At 38.2% G+C, this 21592-nt stretch overlaps 1 protein-coding gene across 1 annotated transcript; it reads left to right on the top strand.

Annotated features, from left to right (window-relative positions):
* The first annotated feature begins 949 nt into the window (after window positions 1–949).
* pard6b (par-6 partitioning defective 6 homolog beta (C. elegans)) lies at window positions 950–20961 on the top strand. Its single transcript, XM_084099007.1, has 3 exons — window positions 950–1275; window positions 3978–4200; window positions 16924–20961. The coding sequence occupies exons 1-3, from the start codon at window positions 1213–1215 to the stop codon at window positions 17793–17795; spliced, it is 1158 nt and encodes a 385-aa protein (XP_083955133.1). The 5' UTR covers window positions 950–1212; the 3' UTR covers window positions 17796–20961.
* The last annotated feature ends 631 nt before the right edge of the window (window positions 20962–21592 follow it).

The raw sequence follows: 21592 nt of genomic DNA, 5'->3' as shown, positions 1-21592 counted from the left end.
TTACCTTTAAAATTACTGGTGGTATTAGATGGTGGACCCTAGAGCATTCGTGCTATTTACACAGAGGTGGACAGTGACAAAGTACATTTACTGTACTGAACTTACACTTTTTGAGTATCTGTACTTTACTTGAGTATTATATTTTCTGGAAACTTTTTACTTTAACTTCACTACATTTGAAAGACAAATATCGTACGTTTTACTACACTACATTTCTGTCAAGGTCCTTATAGAAATTAGTAACGTCAGTCAGGGGATGATTTTGGTCGCAGGGGTTGCATTTTGGTTGGAAATGAAAGTCGGTTTGACGTCAGAACCAGACGTCGGATTAACGTCATAACCCACCGTCGAATTGACAGAATCGGACAGACATTGGATTTTGATTGGAAATGAAAGTCGCTTTTTAGACTTGTGAGATTGAATAAGTGCACTTATTCAATCTCACATTCAATTCCACAACTGGAAATGTGTTCTAGAAATAAATTTTATATTGATATGAGGGTAGGTATGCAGGCATAGATTTAGAGGCATAAGGTGTAAGTATTACATACAACAATGCAACAATAATAAAACAATGCATTGACATTTACTTTTTAGGCTACTTTTGATACTTAAGTAGGCTACTTTTAAAAACGAGTAGCCTACTTTTGTACTTTAACTTAAATAAAAATCGGTCTTTACAACTTTTACTTGTAACGTTAACAAGTAACGGTTTTTAATATTTGACCAGTAGTATCTGTACTTTCACTCAAGTAAGGATGGAAGTTGTGTAGGCCACTTTGTCCACCTCTGTGTGCAACGAGCCTCACTTCACTTGTTCATAACAAAATAAAGAAGAAAAGAATGGCTGTTGTGACCAGAGGGGGCGCGCTTGCTATCGTGTCTTCACGCTGAGCTGTTTCCTGGGTGCACACGCAGCGTCACGGTCATGCCGTCCACACTATGTGGCAGAGCGTGTGTGTGTGCGCGTGCATGTGAGAGAGGCGGGTTGGGGTAGAGGCAGAGTTTCGGAGCACGTTCAGTTGACAGGCGTCGCCGTTGCTACTCGATTCCGATAACAACACAAGCAAAGACCCGGAGCTGTCGCGAGATACGCGCCTTTAACTGGATTAAGCCGAGAAAAGCCGTTTTGGACGGACCGAGCTCAAGGCGGATGAGCGCAGCCCGCGGGAGGGCAAGTGTGTTTCTGCGGCGGGGTCCAGGTAGCGAAAGATGAACAAAAACCACCGAGTGCCGAGCAACCGAACTCTGAACGCCGTGGAGGTGAAGAGCAAGGTGCGTAGCCAGCGGGCCAATTACTAATTAATTAGTGTTCAATCAAAGAATGATAAGTCTTTGTGTTAGGAATAGACTTAACAGTACATTTGGGTGTTAAGACACAATCACACTGTCCTGGTAAGTTTTGCCAACCTTTCAATCGACCGTTGCTTTAGTAACTTAGCCTACTATGAGGACACAGTATGTCCGTAGTTGTTGGGGAGAATCGGAGTGTTTTGACAGGTGCTCTTATTTCATGTTGTCAGATATTTATTATGTTATAAATATAATGCCTTAAAGTTTTTATTTGAGTTGTTTTGTAAATGTTAACTTACACAACTCGTGCGTGTTTGACCAGTCTGTTTAGTCACAATATCTCCCAGTCTATGGCAAGCCGTTTAATAATTATTCATTTAAACTAACTAGTTCACTATCTATTTTATTTTCCTGTTACTTATTTTAAGTACTAATAAGTAATTTAATATTTATTAGCATAATTTTTTTTTCAAACTAATAATCATTCATTACATATAGGCTACAAGCACTTATTCCTTTAGTCAAAATCCCAATAGTGACGAATAACTATTCGTGTTTGCCTATACAAATTGCTGTTACCATTGAAATCTATTGGGATCTGTGGTTCAGATATCAAGTGCTCATGTCAGACTATGTAGTAGCCTAGTTCTTGCTGGTCCCCGTTCCAGTGTTACTAGAGGCTATTATTCATTAGGAACTATGCCAGTATGAGACACAAGTATCTTTCTCAGTTGTTACTAGTAACACTTCTTATCTAATAAAAAAAAAAAAAAGTTATATATATATATATTATTACTTTTTATTTGTCATATTTTTTAATGATGTTAAAAATGAAGTTATTATTATGCAATTATGATTATTTTGTAGTTCTATTTAAAATGTTGTTATTGCCAACTGGTATCCATGCTAATGAGTAATGACTAATAAACAGGTACTTGTGTCTATTCAAATAATACTTGAAAAACTGGAATAGATACTAGTACTACTATTATTAGAACAGTTACCAGTAACAAAAGAAAAGGTATCTAACTAATGCTTATTTTCTAGTAAAACCAAAATAAGTTGGAAATAAATATCTGAACCACAGATCCCCATAGAATTCAATGGAAAAACTCATAATTTGTTTACCAGTAACAACAGAATAGAGACTATTAGCAAAGACTGATTGAATAGATTCTAATTCCTATCGGATAAAGTGCAGTTAATTTTTAAAAGTGCTAGTAACACAGGTAGCCTAGATACTAGTTTGTTTTAAGGAATAAGTGCTAAAATGCCTTGTGTAATGTATCAGTTTATCAAAAGTCTTTCTTGCTTCCAAACTTGTGTTCCCTCAGTCTTTTGGTAAACAAGCGGATGATTCCAAACTTCACATCCACATGACAAGATCATGTTTGAGGAAATTAAATATTGACTCTTCTCAACAAAAATAAGTTACATCAAATACCAAGCTGCACATGTGATAAATAAGATAACTGTTACTTAACCAGTCTCACACAGTGAGCCTTTATCTCAACTGTGATGTGAGAGCAGTTTGACAGGCATTATACATGCCTGAACAACAATACAGAAGATATTTATAACTTCATAGTACCGCTGTAGTCTGATGTACAAACCAAATGTTGGTTTTGTCTCTCAAAACGAATAACATGTCTACATACAGTATACAGGGTTCTGGGAATTTGTCTAGGTAGACGGTTCAATCTCATTTATAGCTTTTTCTTGTTCATGCCCATGTTATTGTAAGTAGGGATAGTTGTTCACCGCCAGAGGAATGTATGTGCTGTTTAGTAAATGTTTATTCATGTTTTTCTTGTGTTGATAATTATGGATGACACTGTAAACAAGAGTCTGGTCATACTCACTCCACCAACACAAAGATTTACAGGGCTACTTTATAATGGACAAGCCATGCTTGGCTAGTGATGACGGTACAGCTGACTAAGTCTCAGTCCTCCCACTCACATTATGTTTTTTTTTAATTAGGCTACCAATCCGTTTCATAAGTTATTAATAGTGAAAGAATTTAAGGAGTCACATTTTAATCATTTAATTTTTTTGCATCAGATTTTTTCCCCATGATTTTCCTGGTTTATAAATAATTTATAATTATTTTGATTGCTACTCATGCTGCTGTTCTATATTTAGTTACTCTATACTAAAATTTAATGCTTTCTTCCCCTTAAAGGGATAGTTCACTCAAAAATGAAGAATCTTGTAACTTATAAGTTAGCAAAAAGGGGGTCATTTAAATAGTTCTTGTTGCTTTTTTTCTAGTGATGCACCGTATGTTGGCACCATATCGTTTCTTGGCTGATAATAGCAATTGTTTAATTTATAGGTTTTGGATTTTTAATGGTCTCTGCTTATTTTAAGATTTAGATCATAGTCTAAAACGAATTTAAAGAGATATCTCTGGAAGAGCGCTTTCCCATTAAGAGCGCATGTTGGAGTGAGTTGCTGTGTGACGTAATAGTTTTCAGTGTGTTTTCATTTTCTTTTCGAAAAAGTAGTATACATTTTTAATATCAGACATTTATCGATTATAGCTATATTTATCAATTACAATGAATGGCAACTCGGAATTTTCTGTAGTTATACAATGAAAACTTTGTGAAATGTTTGTTGTTGTACTTCTTGTTTTACCATGTCATTTGTGCGTACTGATGTCTGTTCAATGTTGTTAGTTTGGAGCAGAATTCAGGCGGTTCTCTTTGGACCGGTCCAAGCCGGGACGCTTTGATGAGTTCTATGGCTTGCTGCAGCATGTGCATCGGATCCCTAACGTCGACCTGCTTGTGGGTTACGCCGATGTTCACGGGGACCTGCTGCCAATCAACAACGATGACAACTACCATAAAGCAATGTCCGTGGCAGCGCCCCTGCTCCGTCTCTTCTTGCAGCGGAAAGGTGAGGGTTGTTTTTTTTAAGTGGGTTATTGGTCAAACTTCAACACTCACAGTTGTAGTTCATTTGTCCATCTGTATGATTTATATGTAGTTGAATAATATGCACAAATGTGTTTCAACTGATAATATAGGCCTATGTGGAGGCAGTAGCTGTGCTTCAGGAAGCTGTTAGACCAGAAGTGGTGCTTTTGTTTATATATCAGTTATATCAGATTATAATGTGACAGGTTATGTTGTTCTAAGGGAAGCGAGTATATCTGTGTGGTAACTTGGTTGCTAGCTGGGTAAGGTCTCATTCTTCTCATTCTCATTCTTTGTCAACACAGCTGAATTTAAATATTCATTGTTTATCTTTCCTAAATGTTTATCATTGCTTATTTGATTGATATTGTATCTTAAAGTTATTTACTGTTTTACGTTTAGCCTATGATATTTAAGACATTTCGCAAGGCTTATTATATTGCATAATCTTCCTTCAGGCCTATGTGTTTTTCTTAAAATAATGTGGCCAAGTGTTTCTTCATTTGGGTTAAACGCCTTCAGACTTCTAGACTTTGAACCCTTGGCTAAGCTTATTTGAAAGGAACAATATAAAGTTAAAGTAACGCAGTTCACAGTTGTTGTGTGGTTTTGGAGTGTTGTGGCCCCAGACTGTGGGGTGCCCCACTCTAAGCTGTGTCTGTGTGCCATATGACCTGTAGATGGTAAGCCACTTTGTCAGGTGGAGATTAGAGGGGTCACTGTGTAACATTGTGTGGCCTGCGTTTCAATTACACGGTGACGCTAGCTTCATGCTGTGACCTGTTGCTATGGCAGAATATGTCACGGAAGCACATGAGGACCCGCCCACTTTAACTCTGCATAGGGAGTCCTATCTTGTCACATGTTTTAGTTCTTTGAGTGCATGCGTGTGTATGTAGGGGGTACGCAGACATTATTCCAAAGGCTAGATGTGATGTTTAGGCTGGTACCCTAAATGCAACATAGATTAATATGCACACTTGTTATAGGCTGATTAAGTAAGTCCAAATGAAATCTGAAGCCTTTTTTTAATACATTTTTTGCATTTTATGTAGAAATTCTGAACATGGTAAACCAAGAACAAGAACTATAACGATAACCATATTAGTGCTCATACCAACGGGCAATAAATGCTCCTTTAAAGTTAGGTAGATTTTGATTGGCTCTCAATCTCAATATTCTTCAAAGGATAGTTCACCCTAAAATGAAAATGAAGTCATCATTTACTCACCCTGGTGTTGTTCTAATGCTGTATGCCCTTCTTTCTTTTTCGGACCACAAAAGGAGAAATGTTAAAAGTTAAAAAATGTCCTGTTGTGCTCATCCATATAATGGCAGTGAATAGTGGCCGGCATCAAGCTTTAAAAAAGATGCAAAAGTGTCACAGAATGATCCCTTGCAACGCGTGCCATATATTCCAAGTGTTCTTGCAGTATACGATAAGGTTTAGTGAAAAACAAACTGAAATTTAATGTATTATTTAAAATCCTAAACTTGACCGTTGGTCTTCTGTGCACAGCTACGCGACGTGCTCGTTCTTGAGACCCTATTAGTTCTGCAGTTCATTCTGACTTGCCCAGAAAAAGCACACGTTATGAGAAATAAAGACTAATAAAAATGTGACCACATCAGATCCAGAGTGTTTTTTGCACTTTGTAGGGAACCAGCACACTATTTTTGAAATCACATCAAGGTGCACAGTAAGACTGTCAAACTAACTGAAATCTTTTGTGCAGCGTCTTGCCGTCGTTGAATGGCACACATTCAGTGATCTGGGTTAAGATAGCCTTCGTTGTGGTTGGAGTTTACGTGGGGGATGGGGGGGACGGGAGCATTCTTGAGCGGTGCGCCTCGTCTGTGGATTGTGTTTGGAATTCTGGGTTTTGTTCTGTCGTAGCCTGTTTTGCATATTCAAGTGGCTTGACTTGAGCTCAGCTTACTGGATCTTTAATGAGGATGTTTTGTAGGGTGTAAATGTACATCTAAACACTCCAAATGAGGGTTTATGTGTTTCTATAGGTGTCCCGTCCCAACACAGACATGCATGCTTTTTCAGACAACATCAGGAATACTACAATACACCAATACCCATGCTTGTTTACCTGCTACCATGGCAGCAGTGAAGAGCCCAAGCTGATTGGGGTTAATGACGAGATTCTTGAGTGGTGATTGTAGCGTGCTGGAAATAGATATTAGATATTCAGGAATCAGGATTGTGGAGGACCGGACCAAATTTAATCATTTAAGACTCAACCATTGAAAATGGTGAATCCTCTGTCTGAATACTGAGTGGGACGTCCCTCCACCCTCAGTGTCTATGGTGGTTACGGCACTGTCTGTCTATTGTGGATACACGTTTGCTGGCTTAAGGGGTGTTGCCACCTGTGTGTCTATTTGCATCATCATTGATTTCCTGATCAGACATCCTGCTCAGCTGCTATGTCATAATATTGGCTCTTTGCTCTATATTTTCTGTGCTCTACATTGATACCAACTGATTTCAGGAAATAATCTCTGTTACAAAACCTCCTTGGACAGTGTTTTAAGGCATCATAGGAATGCTCCTGATGTGAAATGTTCCTTCAATGTTATGCAGCCCTCTAAAATACCTCATTTTGGGCAGCATTGTTGCAGCAACCTCTTTTCTCAATAGTTAATTAAATACAGAAAGACAAAACTGTTTTTCCCAATGTGATATATTTATATGCTTATTAAGATCATGTTTATACACTAGAAAATAAATTGTTAATGTAGTAAAAAAAAGTATTATGGGATGGCATATTTTATTTTATATAGCGTGATTAAAGCAGCTTCTCAAGGCACTTTGGTTGGTCTACTTGTAGATCTACTTGAACTGCCAAAACATTTTATTTTTTTTACTGATAATAACCACCATAATAATACAGGTGCTAAATGTATAACTCACTTGAAGCTAAAATTTCAAGTATGGGTTACCTTACTTGGCCTTCACATGTCACTTTCACATACAATGCAGTTGATTTACAATTTACGGTTAACCAGTCAACAGGTATTTTTCTGGAAAAATTACATTTTATACAGTGTAGCTTAGCAACCAGCAGGACAGAAAAGGGGTATGCAACATATGCGTTGCATAAGTATCATAAACACATCCTGCTCAATCTCCACACCTACACCACCTTCCTTTGGCATGGGGGTCCCAAATCTTTCTTTGCGTTCACCCTAAAAATTGCATTGTTGCGACCTGTTATCAACATGCAGAGATTAAAGAGTCGAGTCTCCCGAGCTCTTCGCGCAAGGATCATTATTTATGTGGAGTGTGGACTTGCTGCCTCTGCATAGCGTTCTAAATCTGTCACTTATGAGGTTCCATTTCGGTTAGGATGCTGCCTTAGAACTTAGAAGAAAGCTCCCTAGGTGGCAGCTGACAGCTCACTAGGTTTTGAGCAAAGCTTCAATTTGAGCATCCACACATTTACTTGATAGCTTTAACATTTAAACCAAATTACAAAATCTTGTTTTGAAGGAGGTTGTAGTTGAGTATTTCTGCTGAGATTAATATACGAGTCGGTTAATAGTATTAGCATTAATCCGTCTTTTGTTCACTAAAATTAAAACTTTCATCTGTTTCTAATAATAGCCCTGTGATTCATTTCATTGTGTCATTCATTACACATTATTTCCATTCCTTTCATAGTTTTCTTAGCATGTTTTGGGATCCTCCCTGCTGGCCTCACCTGTCTGAGAGGTGTGGTTCTGGAAAGCAAATGGAATAGTTTCTAGAGAGTGCCGTGACTTACGTTTTAGGAATCTGCCCACTCTTTCCCTCTCTCTTTCGCTTTACCACTCCTCTTCTTTGCTGAAACCACTAATTTGTTTACTTTTCCATTCATGTCATCAGCTGAATCAGGGCACAGGAGTGGGCTTGAGTTTTATTGACACCTGTGACGTCTGCAGCTTTTATTGCCGTTTCAGTTTTAGGAGGAGCCGCTTTAATAAGAGGGAGGAATTCCAGGGTCAAGGAATGTCAGACTGATACACAGAAGCACTGGGACACTGTTATGTCATCATGCCTGGATAGAGAGGGCCAGTGCGTTCGGCCCAGTGCCTCTCTGGTGTTGTCAATGAAGCGGAGCGGGATGAAGGAGGGGTGGAGGGTGGAAGAGGTTGTACTTCTGGGGGGAAGGGGCAGTTAGCTGCAGGATTTGGGGGAGGCGTCACACTGTGTGGAATGTGGTCAGACTCTGATCACCTCTGCTGATTAGATTAGACAGGACAGGATGGCTGCACATGGGTGCGAGGAATGAAGAAGTTTGTGAACATATGGAGGTGTAGAGAGGGACCAGATCAGGAAGGAGGTGATGGGAAAAGGTGGGAGTGTAAGGAGGTGATATTAGTGGGAAAACACTCTGCTATTACCTGATTGATGAAAAAGAAATAGCGTAGACCTGGGGTCAGTTGCATAAACATAGCCTTAGCCCTTATGTTAAGACTGTGTCTTAAGTACTTTGACCAACCAGCATTGAATCAAGGGGCAATCAGTCTTACTTTCGAATAACAAATTAGACCAATCTACATTTTTGTATAACTGACTTGTTGAAACAGTTATGAACAGTCTTACAGAAAAAAATGTGATGAGTAGTCTTAACGGTTTATGCAACCGGACCCTGGTCACTGATTAGTCCTGTATTGGATAAAAGGGCAAGACATTCACAAACACAGTATTTGTTGTCAACTCTTGTTCAAATTGAGTTGTTCTTGTGCTTCATAAGAGGTCTCGATATCATCTTATATTGGTACTTTTTCTCATGGTATTGTATGTGTCGATACTTTAGATGCTTATTTTAATATACACTACCGTTCAAAAGCTTGGGATCAGTACGATTTTTTTAATGTATTTGAAAGTCTCTCATATTCAATAAGGCTGCTTGTATTTGATTGGGGGAAAAAAGCAGTAATATTGGGAGATATTATGATTTAAAAGTATTTTAGGAAACTGATTATTTTTTTTATTTTTTTTCAGGATTCTTTAATTAATAGTTTAAAAAAAAGCAGTTATTTGAAATAGAAATCTTTTATTACATTATAAATATCTTTACTGTCACTTTTGATGAATATAATGCATCCTTGTTGAATAAAAGTATTAATTGACCCTTCGCTAAGCCACGCCCGAAAAACGCCACAGGCCAATTGTGGCTTAGCAATTGTAACTAGGCGCGGGAGGTCTGGCAAGCTTTCGAGCGAGGGAAACTTGCCGAAGCGTTGTGCGTATGGATTGTGCAAATCTGATACCCGGTATCCTAAAAGTTTGGACAGAGGGGTGGAATTTTTTTTCCTTCTCGAAACCTAAAACCCAAGGGGAGAAATTCCGGGATGATAGGATTAACAAAAACACCTATCTTTGCTCCACGACGTGTGAGCAGTAGCCTGGTGCGCTAAAAATATAAGCGGGAGAATGTTATCATTGCAAAGTGGTCAGGCTAATGTCTTGTGTTTATTCCACAAGATTTATGCATAAGCTGTTTGATTTATAATTATTATATTATTTTCAAATTTAACTCACCCCGCTGTGCATGCACATAGCTGTTCCTCAATTTGTGTGTTTCCCATTTGAATGGTCAGCATATGAGGCGGCTGTTGCTTGTGCTGGGACCTATAGGCTTTAGCTTCAATTTTGATTAAATTATTCTCTAATCTGTTGCATATTATGTCGTGGATATATCCCTCGAATGCATACTGCAGTCCCTTTTGTCTTCTTTTCTCAGATATTTCACCTGTTCGCCAAAAATGACTAATTATCTTCACGCGAATTTTCCGCTCGAGTTGAAATATTTCAACTTGCGCGGAAGACGCGATTGAGGCGATTATCGAGCGTTCGCGGCAAACGCGTCGCCCAATTCGCGTCATTCGCGCCGCCCTTGCATTGACTCTGTATGTAATCTACTCGCGCAAATAATTAAATTCGCGTTTGGTGTGAACACACCATAACTCGATCCGCCATGTTTTTTGTTTTGAAAAGTGTCTTATTTTACCCAGAATGCATTGCAGTGTAGTCCTACTTAAGATAGTCAGAGTCTTAAGTGCTTTGTGCAACGGTCTGATTTAGATGTCTATCTGAAGTCTGACTATCTACTATATCTAAGCCATAGTCAAAGTCTATCTTTGTGAAACCGACCCCTGATGTAGGATCATCTGTTCTTTATTGCCTCTGTCACAAGTCTGGAATGCTGATGACTTTAGTGTTTTATGAGGCTTCTGTGTATGATTAACCTCAGAGCGGTAAAACACCTTCCAAACTGAACTCTGACCATGTGACCTTTACAGTGCAATTCATATTCTTCACAGAGTCAAATGCAAGAGAAGGTGCAGGTTATCAGACAGGTCCTTGCTGACAGGGTGTCCCAGCTACTATTGACTGCAGGAAGTCTCTGTTCCACAATTCCATCATCTTTTACATGGAAAAAGAGTGAAAATGTGTGTAGACTGATCAGAATTTCTATCCAAATTATTTCACAGGCATAACCAAAACAGAAAGGTATACAGTATAGTTCTGCTCATGTATATCTAGTTTACTCATGTACTTAAGTACAAATTTATTTACAGGCAGACTAATTAAAGCCTGAGCACTCTGATTCCTGAAAATTGCTTAAACCCAGCCAATCATATTGGAGTTTGCAATGTTTGTGTACAGTATGCATCAGAATGATCTGAATAGACTGTACACTCTTAACAATAAAGCTTCCAAATGAGGGTTTTTGGAGCAATGCCATAGAATAGCCATTTTTGGTTCCCCAAAGAACTTTTCGGTAAACAGAAAAGAACCATTTTTTTCTTAGTTTGAAGAACATTTTAATAAACTAAAGAACCTTTTGTGCAATGTCATGCATGTAAAAGGTTCTTCATGGAACCATCGATGTCAATAAGAACCTTTAGGTGGTCTGTGGGACCAGAGAGAGATAGAGAATGTGTCAGAGGGATAAAGATGATGCACTGAAGGAAAAGAGTGGGAGAGAGAAGAATGAGCAGCGTCAGCATTAATTAAACTGAAGGCAGCAGTAGTTACATGACATCAAGGAGTCATTCTACCCACGCACACTCTTATTAAACACACATACTGCTCGGTCTTAAATGTGTCCATAAAGGTGTTCACAGAGCATTATAAAGGAACTATATGTGAAAGCAGTCCTGTGCTATGCAACATTACTTAGAATTTATTTCCTGTGGTAATCAACAACATGACACAGTTTTGTTGATTACTACAGAAAAAAATATTGGCTTGCCTCAAATGTAGAAATAAAAAAACAAATTTCACAACGTTTTAGATCTTTCCATATTAAGTGGTCCAATAATTGAAAAATTAAAAATGAACCATTGAACCACTTGAGATGGAATAACCCTTTTACCATATAATTTCTTCATTTTCTTATAGACACATGATGAAATTCGATTGAATGCTTTTGAATGAATAACGCTGAAACTATTTCTCATTTACCTGCTCCCTAGCACATAAAAACTAAATGAATTGTGGCCGCTGTACATATCATTCAGATGTTCTCTCAGTGTAAGTTGCTAAATGGATCAAATTTGATGTGCATATAGTCAACAGTCCTGGCTCTGTGCATATAAGACTTAAAGATCTTAGTTTGAAGACCTAATGCTTGACACCAGGTGTTCTGCTGTCCGTACAGTTCACAGGAAATGCATGATGATGACGATGATGCGTTGGCGGCTCAAGGTTGTTTACACATAATAAGCCATTTGAATTGCTTGAATTTTTTGCTTACATTAGAAACTGCTGTAATGATTCCCATGCAAGTTTCATACACAGTGCACCTTATTTTTTCTACATGTTCTCTCTGTATCTTATTCTCAAGGGATTTTCCCATGTTTCATTGCTCTCAGCCTTTGCTGTCTACCTCTGTTATCAGAAGAGGTCTAACTTTATCGTATAGCTGTGTCGCAGAAGTATGCAGAATATAATCACCTCATAAAGTTTCTCTATTCAAAAGTTTTTTACCCATCAACCATCACTCATTCTCGTTCTCATTCCTAATAATAAGCACTCATTATAGCCCTTTCTCCACCCGCTCTTCTCCCTTCTCCTCTATCGTGCCGTGACTGGAACGGGATGGTACACACTCCTCATGTGGGAGACGTCTGGACTTAACCTTAAAGAAGCAGAAATGTCAGCGGCTGCTCGTCTGACTAATCTGGTTGCACAATTCTCTGCAAGCAGCTTTGTGGAGCGAGACTGTAAACAGAAAGTAGCACATGCAAAAAAGAAAACTGAATGAGACATTCACAAAAGTGAAACATGAGCCATCGCGGCCTTCATAAGGCCTGCTGAATATTGGATGAGATGAGTCTCTCACAGTTTGCGGTGAGCAGAGACACGGTGTGACATCTCTATTGTTTTCACGCTCCTCGTGGGATGCTACTCACGAACATGCCTGCAAACTTCTGAACTGACAATCAATAGTCACTAATCAAATAGGTGTCATCTAAACAAATTACATAAGTTGCAGATTTCAGTGTTCAATGTTCAGAGTATATTTTATGTATTCGTAATGTTTGGAAGGTGCACCAAGTATATAGGTGTAAGAACAGAGTGTGAAGTAGGGCTGTCACTTTACGTTCGAAAAACGATTGCACAATCGATTGGACCAACCAACGCAAGTTTCGAAAACGAAAATAGGGAATCGATTTTAACGGTCTTTTCTCGGAGCGCGTCCAGCTCGTCACGATACGCCCGCAGCGAACGCGCGTCATACAGCAACTGCAGGCTCTGACAAACACGCATAACAGCAAATTATCCTTCTGCATAATGCGTCTCTTTTTACTATAAAACTGAATTCTGCCGGTATGCAGACAGTCTCATGCACTCAGATACAAATCCGGGCTACGCGTCTACAATCGCCTACGTAGGCGAAATTTGTTTGACATTTCTAATCGTAAACGCAGCCATGTTGAAGACTGAGGTAATGTTTTTCATTTATGCTATGGCAGTTCACTCTGCTTATTGTTTTTCGAGAATGTTGCACTCCTGTTTGTCATTGTGTACGAAACTTCACGCCAATAAATCATCAGAAATATTGCAGACTTGTGCGTGTCTAAAGCGCCCTCTTTACGTTCGTCCTAATGTCTGTTCGTTGTCCGTGGATTTGCCCATATTTTGCGTTTAAAATGGAAACGTCTTTAGACATGGAAAATCGATTTTACAATCGATTCAATGAACATTATGTCTCAAAAATCGAACAGGATTTTTTCACAAAAGTGACAGCCCTAGTGTGAAGGTACTTTGTTCTTACACCTATAGACATGAAAAGTAGATATGTTTAATATGATTTCCTGATGCGTGTCATATCAGTGGCCTAGAAAAAAGTATTTTATTCTTTTTAAGTGATACACAATATATTGATATTGTATCGCTAATTATCGGACGATATTAAAGATTTTTCGGTATCGGCAGATACCTGGTATTTAATTGTTCATTTGCCCTATTTTTACATTTAGTTTACCTTTGCAATCATCTAACACACTTAAAGTTAATCTTTAAAAACACAAATAATGATCGTTAGCAAATCTCAAAATAAACAGGCCTATTCTTTTTTTATAATGCGCATTATTGCGATGCCCAAATTCACTTGTAGCATTTACTTTTAGTGTTTTATATTTAGTTTATTTAGATTTAATAGTATTTTTTTATTTTAATATTAACTCTTTATTAATTACTTAAATGCAGAACAGTTAAGAATACACAAACGGTCACCTGACCTTGGGACTGTAAGACCCTGCGTAATGGGATACTGATCATCTAGCAAAGTTGGGGCTGCATTTCACTAAGCTCTTACACACACGCACACTACTCTCACTGGTTGACATGACAGACTGATCACACAGACTGCATCCTGGTGTCCTCTGACAGGAAGTGAGGAAGGTGCTTCCACAAGCCACGGTCAGTGGTGACCACAGTATCAGATAAAGCCAGTGTCACATTTCAGCTGCCATATTAACACACAACTGCAGAGAAATCCAAGATGAGAAAGAGAAAGAGCGGCTCACCAAGGCTGCAATTATTTTATCTAAAATACAGTAAAAACAGTAATATTGTGAAATATTATTACAGTTTAAAATAAATAGTTTCTATTATAATATATATTTAAAAAGTAATTTATTCCTGTGATGGCAAAGCTGAATTTTCAGCATCATTACTTCAGTCTTCAGTCACATGATCCTCCAGAAATCAGTCTAATATGCTGATTTGATGCTCAAGGAACATTTATTATTATTATTATCAATGTTGAAAACCGTTGTGCAGCTTAATATTTTGTGGAAACCGTGATACATTTTTTGAATAGAAAATTTAAAACTACAGCATTTATTTGAAATGGAAATATTTTGTAACATAAATGTCTTCAATTTACTTAAAAAGTCTCTTAAGAAAACTTTTCTGCATTAAAAATATTGTAAAGTTTAGTGAAAATAAGTATTCATGCTGTAATCATGAACATCTGGAAAATTTGTAGCAAAATCTTGGAAATTCATGTCAACTATTTGTTCGTGTTGAGAATTGATTGTATCCCCTGATTGTAGAGAGCCCAATGCATGACGGGGTGTAATAAGACCTGTATGTTTGCGTGTCTATGTTTGACTAAAACACATGATCGTCTCTATCATATTTGTGATGAGCCATTATGACTAGACTAGTTTATCTAGTGATAACATCAGGTTTCACAAAGAACAAACTGTGTTGTGTTCAGGAGTGAGTTGATGATGAAGTTGTGTGTCTGTCAGCATGATGCAGTTTTCATACATCACTGCAATCCACTCGCTTTTTCTCCTGTGGACCTCTGAGCTAACAGAAATGCTAGTTTGTGCTTATTTGAGTGGCCCTCAGGCACTTCCCATGCTGCCCTTCAACACTGACTATGAAGCCATTGTTAAGCTTTAATATGGAAGAGTGGAGCAGATAAGGAAGGAAGAGAGGAGAAGAGAGGAGAAGAACGCTGGAGGAGATGAAAAGAGACCTCCATACATGCTCGACTGCTTCTGCCAAACTTGCATTGCTGAAACTTGTGTGTGCATGCTGCGTGTTTGTGAATAAATCTCAGCTCTGTTAGGTCAGAATGAGATTTTTTATTATGTCTGCAGGTATGGAAGGCATGTTGCCAAATGATTGTTAAAATTTCAACACAGGTCTGCCTATTCACGTTGAAACAAAACACAAGGACGATCCAGGTAGTTTTCTTGTGGGAACTGGCAGGGGGACCTTTACTCTCTCTCACTGAACAATCAATCTTGTGTGTTTTGACTATATTTGGGCTGAAGTGAAATCTATTCGCATGCTAGATCACACAGCCTCATCCTTGCTAACATAGTCCTGGTTAAACAAACACCGTACAGGAAGATAGTTTCATTTTAGAGGTACAATTCAGGTTTATGGCATAAAACAATCCATAAAAATGCATGGCTTTAAGTCACAAACCTTGTCGGACCTAGATACAAAAGATCAGTAAATAACATAATTGAGATGTTAGTAATAAACTCATAACATGGTTGGTTTTGTTAATAATTACATCTCTTAGGTTAACCATTGTTTGCTCATGTAAATGGAGTTCAGAAAAACACTTGGTACTGCTTTGAACTCTCTCAGACATTTCTAGCCTTTTTACCTACGTACATTTATATCCTCTCGCTCTTCCTACTCTATTCTCCTTTTTGATCTTGAGTATGAATGTCTTGCAGGTGAAAGTCCAGGCTGTGATTAAGCCTCTGAGGAATTCATAAAGGGCAGCTGAGAGAGAGAGAAAGAGAGCGAGGTTGAAAGGAGGCTTGGATTTACAGTAGATTACACATTAGCTGAGAGGCGGAGGGAAACTAACAAGCAGGCATTCTCTACCACGGTATCCCCTGCAGGTCTCTACTTACAAAGCTGTGGGAATAGTAGTACAAGTGCAACAAAAAAAAAACGTGATAATTTGTACATGTTAAATAATGAACTTGCACAGATAATATGCGTGTTTACATGCACAACAATACGCTGATATTGAACTGTTGACTGAGCCACTGAAAAGTGTCAATGCGTTTTAGTTTTTTTTTTATTACAATTTATTTTTAATAAAGTAAAAGCAAAAAAATAGTTATTTTAAATTATGATTTTCATTTATCATTTAAAGGGTCTATATGTATGAATTTTCATGCATAATCACTTTTTTATTGCCAATATGTGAACAGCTTGTAACAAAACTTAAAAAACAAGACCTTCCCCTACTTTTTAGGTTGTGTATTAAAGCCTGTAGACTGATTTTATGTGAAGGACTCAGGACGTTTTTGCCGGGAAAATCAAAAGGATGTGATATTTGCATGCGCTCCCGAGAGCCTCTCTTCCGTTCAATCACACATGAAACTAATGCTTTTACATTATTCAGGATAGTGCCGAAAGAGCTATTCTGTAATGTAATGTCAATGTGTAACTAGAAGTCAAACTATAGTCTCTCACAGTCAGATCTATATTAGCCTATAGTCTCAAATATAGGCTACTTTATAATCAAACTATCATAACAGTGTAATTTTAATGACCTTTGTTTAATAGACTAGTTGACTATTGTAATCCATTCCTAATAGAACATAACTTGTTTTTAACCCTCAGTTATTCTTCAATTGCAATGCCTAACATAAGCTTTACATATTACATTCTCTTTCTCTCTTTCCTCCTTTTGTGCAGAGGAGGCAGATTACTCTTCATTCGGTACGGACACTGTGACCCGTAAGAAGACCCCGGCGGTGCTTGCAGCAGTCCTCCTTCGCCCGGACGCCAACAAGAAGAAGCCTCCAATCATCATCAGCCTGCCCAAAGATTTCCGCCCAGTGTCCTCCATCATCGATGTGGACATCCTCCCAGAGACTCATCGACGTGTCCGTCTATACAAACATGGTCAGGAGAAACCACTGGGCTTCTACATCCGCGACGGTTCCAGCGTTCGCGTTACGCCCCAGGGCCTGGAAAAGGTCCCGGGCATCTTCATCTCCCGCATGGTCCCTGGGGGCCTGGCAGAGAGCACAGGACTGCTGGCCGTCAATGACGAGGTGCTCGAAGTCAACGGCATTGAGGTGAGCGGAAAGTCTTTGGACCAAGTAACGGACATGATGATTGCTAATAGCCACAACCTCATTATAACCGTCAAACCGGCCAATCAGCGCAATAACGTGGTACGCAGCAGTGGAGGCGGAGCCACATCCGGCAGCTCAGGACGATCTTCGGACAGCAGCACCAGTGTTTACGGTTACTCGACACCAGGCTCCATGGCTATGACCCCGTCCCATATTATCCAGAACTTTGAGCCGGACGAGGAGAGCGAGGACGAGGAGGATCTGGTGATCGAGGCGGTCGGAGGGACTAAACTCAATCCGCAGGCAGCGGCACGGGCGATGGCAAGCTCTAGCATGCCCGCTCTGCCCCGATATGAGCCTCACCTCGACCTCCGCCCCTCGAATGGTACCATGGCGACCAGCGCAAGCGTAGGGTCTCTAAATGCCCGCGACAGGGGTTTGGAGGGGCGTAATCTAGAGGAGGACGGCACAGTCATTACACTGTAGAGACGCACACGCCGCATATAATCACACACACATGCCAATACACACTCTTGTGTGCCATAGGACTGAAAATGCATGTCTTTATACTTGGGTGACCAGTGAGTCCAGGACCAAAAGAGCAGGACAGTCACCACAGCACCTTACAGCACTTCTCTATAACCGCAGGGACCAGGTAGTCCCCATCATTGAACCCATGGAGAATGGCACAGCACCAAAAATAGCTGCTTCTTGAGTAATAATGAACTTCATGAGTCAGTGCGATTGAATGAATGAAGATGCCCATCACGTGACTGAGAACAGATACTCACTTTGCTGCGTATGAATCATGACAATCTTTTTTTTTTTTTTTACTTTGACAACCACTCCCTTTCGAGCCATGCGGCTCCAGCATTATGACAGAGAACAAAGTACAATGGGCTTAACCAGCCTGTGTGCGTTACCATGGTAACTGAGTCTGAGCTACAGAACTTCAGAAGGAACTGAAATAGGCTCCTCATCCATTCCTGTCTGCAACACTAACACACCCAGCTTACCTATTCTCTGAACTTTTGTGGCACTCGAGCGAATGATTAGGAGGTATTTTCACTTGATCGGACATTTCAGAACAGTTGTAGACTGCAGATGTCTTTTATTATCTCAAAAGTTTTTATTCATAGCCAAAAAAGACAAATTATTAATGTCATATTTTTCATTGTGCTATGTTTTATTTGTACCGCATATGTTTCTTTATGACAAGGGCTATCTTCCTGCTACCTGTGGTTTATTTGACCCACGATATCTACTTGATAACCCTTTGGAATAGATCATCATTAGCTGTGATGTTTCAAAGGAGCGCTCTGAAGTGGACACTAAGCTGTTTCATTTATGAAGAGCGTCCTGTGATGCTTTGCAATAAGGGTCAGTTTGTTGAAATTATTTAAAGGGATAGTTCAACCAAAAATGAACATTGTCATCATTTACTCTCTTTAATGTCATTCCAAACATGTATGACTTTATTTATTCTGTGGAAGACAACAAAATGTATTTGTGTTTGTTTGTTTTTGTTCATACATTGAAAGTCAATGGGGTCCAGTGTTATTTTGGATCCCATTGCTTTTCATTGTATGGACAAAAACAAAACGTATTCAAAGACATTATCAGTCCTACAGGTTTGGGACAAAGTGGTGGTGAGTAAATGATGACATAATTTACATTTTTGGGCAAACAATACATTTAATGCATTAGGTATCATGAAGTAACAATTAACAATATTTCCGTGTACTTTTTTAACATTTCAAATTGTATAAAGTTAACATGTTATGAACAATGAACAATAGTATATTTATGAATAAATTAATATTAACCTTGCTAAAATGTAAAAATTGTTGTTCGTTTTTGATTTATGATACATAATGCATTAATTAATATTAACAAGTTGAACCTTATTTTAAAGTGTTACCTCTTTAAAAATAAGCGTTGCAAATGAATCCTGGTGAAAACAACCCTTGATTTATTGTGATTATTGAACCACTATGAATATTGAATATCTGTCAAAATATTTTAGTTTTTATTGGGGTTTTTTGCGTCAGCAGCATACCAGCCAAACCCTTCAGAAATTATGTGATGATGGGATTAGTTTCAACTATGGGATAGGCATGATTTGGTCTATGTAGACTTCACTGATGTGTTGTTGTTGTTGTTGTTTTTTGTACATTCAACTGGTTGAAGTCTCAGCGACAAAACCCTCTGTTCAGTCCTGGCAAAAATGCACAATATCATCATCATATTGTCATCTCCAAAATAGTGAGTGGGGCCTTCCTACTTGAGTGATAATTCTAATTACTAAAAAATGACCTCTTTTATGAATGACTGGACAAATGAACAAATATTAAGCTCTTACTTTCAAAATCAAATCATTCATTTAAGTCCATATGACTGTTGGTACATGTCTCCCCTTCTTGTCCTTACGCATACATATCATAATGATATGCATGACGTCACAGCTGTAAGCTTCAATACGAACTTTAAAGATCTCAGAGTTTGTGTCAGCAGATGCACTGGAAGAGACTGACAAGAGACGGATGTGCCTATTCTCTTACAGTACGACCTGCTGATGGAGATTTAGCCAAAGTAGCCTTTCGTTATCTCCCCTTTCTCTCTTTATAATTGCTGATGAGAATCCTAAACACTGGGCATCTGTGAGCAAAGCACACGTCTGCTCGGTTCCTCTACCCATCATCACACGGAGCTTTTCATGGCACTTACATTACCAAAACCTGCTTGGAGTAGCACACGCACTGTAGCTGTGATCATACACACTTCATCCAGATCGTTCATATACAAACGACATATTGAATGGAGTCTTTAGCTGTGGTAATTAATTTCACATTAACCACTACATACGATTTGGGATTGTAACCACAGAAGTTTTATTTATTTTAAAATAGACTCTATGTATTTTTTTACTTGCTTTTGTTTTAGCTGACATAAAAACCTCATGATTTTCATTTTTTATTTTAGATCATCTCTACAAAAATGGTGTTTTAATTTTTCTCCTTGTATCTTTGGTGGAACTTAATGCTCAGACCTTTAGGGGAAATCTAAATATGAAGAATAACTTGCTATTTTCCAAACTGTGAATATCTTTGCATTTCTAAAGGAGATCATATGAGCACATGCTTTGAGAGACCTAGAGATAGGCTTTTAAGCATTATCATTCATTTGTCAATTCCTCTTTTTGATAATGAGCTTGTCAGATAAATCTTAAGGTATAGATTTGTACTGAAATTATCAGTATTTTCTTATTAGTACTACTTGATGTAAATTTGTTTCACATAATGAAACTTTTAAAAGGATAAATACTATATTACGACATAGCTGCACATGTATTATAGTCAAATCTTGGATGAAATAAACTAATATGAAGAAAACTACAGATGCTGTTCCTTTCTTAATAGTTTGGTGTACCGGTCATGACGAAAATTGTGACATTTTGAAATGTATACTGGAGGACCAGCATTAACATAAGTTACGTTTATTTATATAGCGCTTTTTACAATGCATATTTTTTTCAAAGCAGCTTTACAGAAATGTATTTTCTCAATGTTTCAATGTATTTGTCCAGTAAATGCTTTAACATAACAATGTTATGAGGAATGAAGGAGCCAATAAATATATTATGCTACAGTTACCATTGTTAAATTATTGGATGACTTGGCCATAGACTGTTGTCCAAAATAATTGTCCAGTATTTCATGAAATCCTTTCAACTATTTAGCTTCATGTTAAAACTTGATTATTGCAGCCAGTGATTGTTCTAAAATACATAACTTGACATAAAAGCCGTTTTAGTGCTGCTTTACAAAATTCAAACTACTTTTTTCAACTTTTACAAGTTACTTTTCTTCTACACCATAGTGCTGAGAGAGCAAACTCAACCTCTGAACGCTGCTGTCAGGAGGACACCCTGTGGTTGAAGCATGTAACTGCATCCAGACTTCTTCAAAAGTGTAGCTTTAACTCACTTTAGAAAGGATTAATTTTCTGAAATTCAGAAGAAAAAAAAAAGAAAAGAAAAAAAAATATATATATATATATATATATATATATATATATTTTTTTTTTTTGCAATAAGTGCAATACATGTCAGTATAATTCCCTTATAACATCTTGTTTAAATGCAGTTCTTTGACAAGTGGTAAAATGCTACAACATCTGAATTCAGTTGAATAAAATTATATTCCTCTCTGGTCACTGTGATTTTGCCAAGTAAGACACGTTCCTGGAACAACATTCCCATCTGAAAATTGAGTCCTAGCCTT

The sequence above is a fragment of the Abramis brama genome (assembly GCF_963993115.1).
Source record: "Abramis brama genome assembly, chromosome: 22".
Lineage (NCBI taxonomy): Eukaryota > Metazoa > Chordata > Actinopteri > Cypriniformes > Leuciscidae > Abramis > Abramis brama.
Note: the sequence above shows the minus strand (reverse complement) of the source record. Positions and strands in the feature narration are given on the sequence as shown.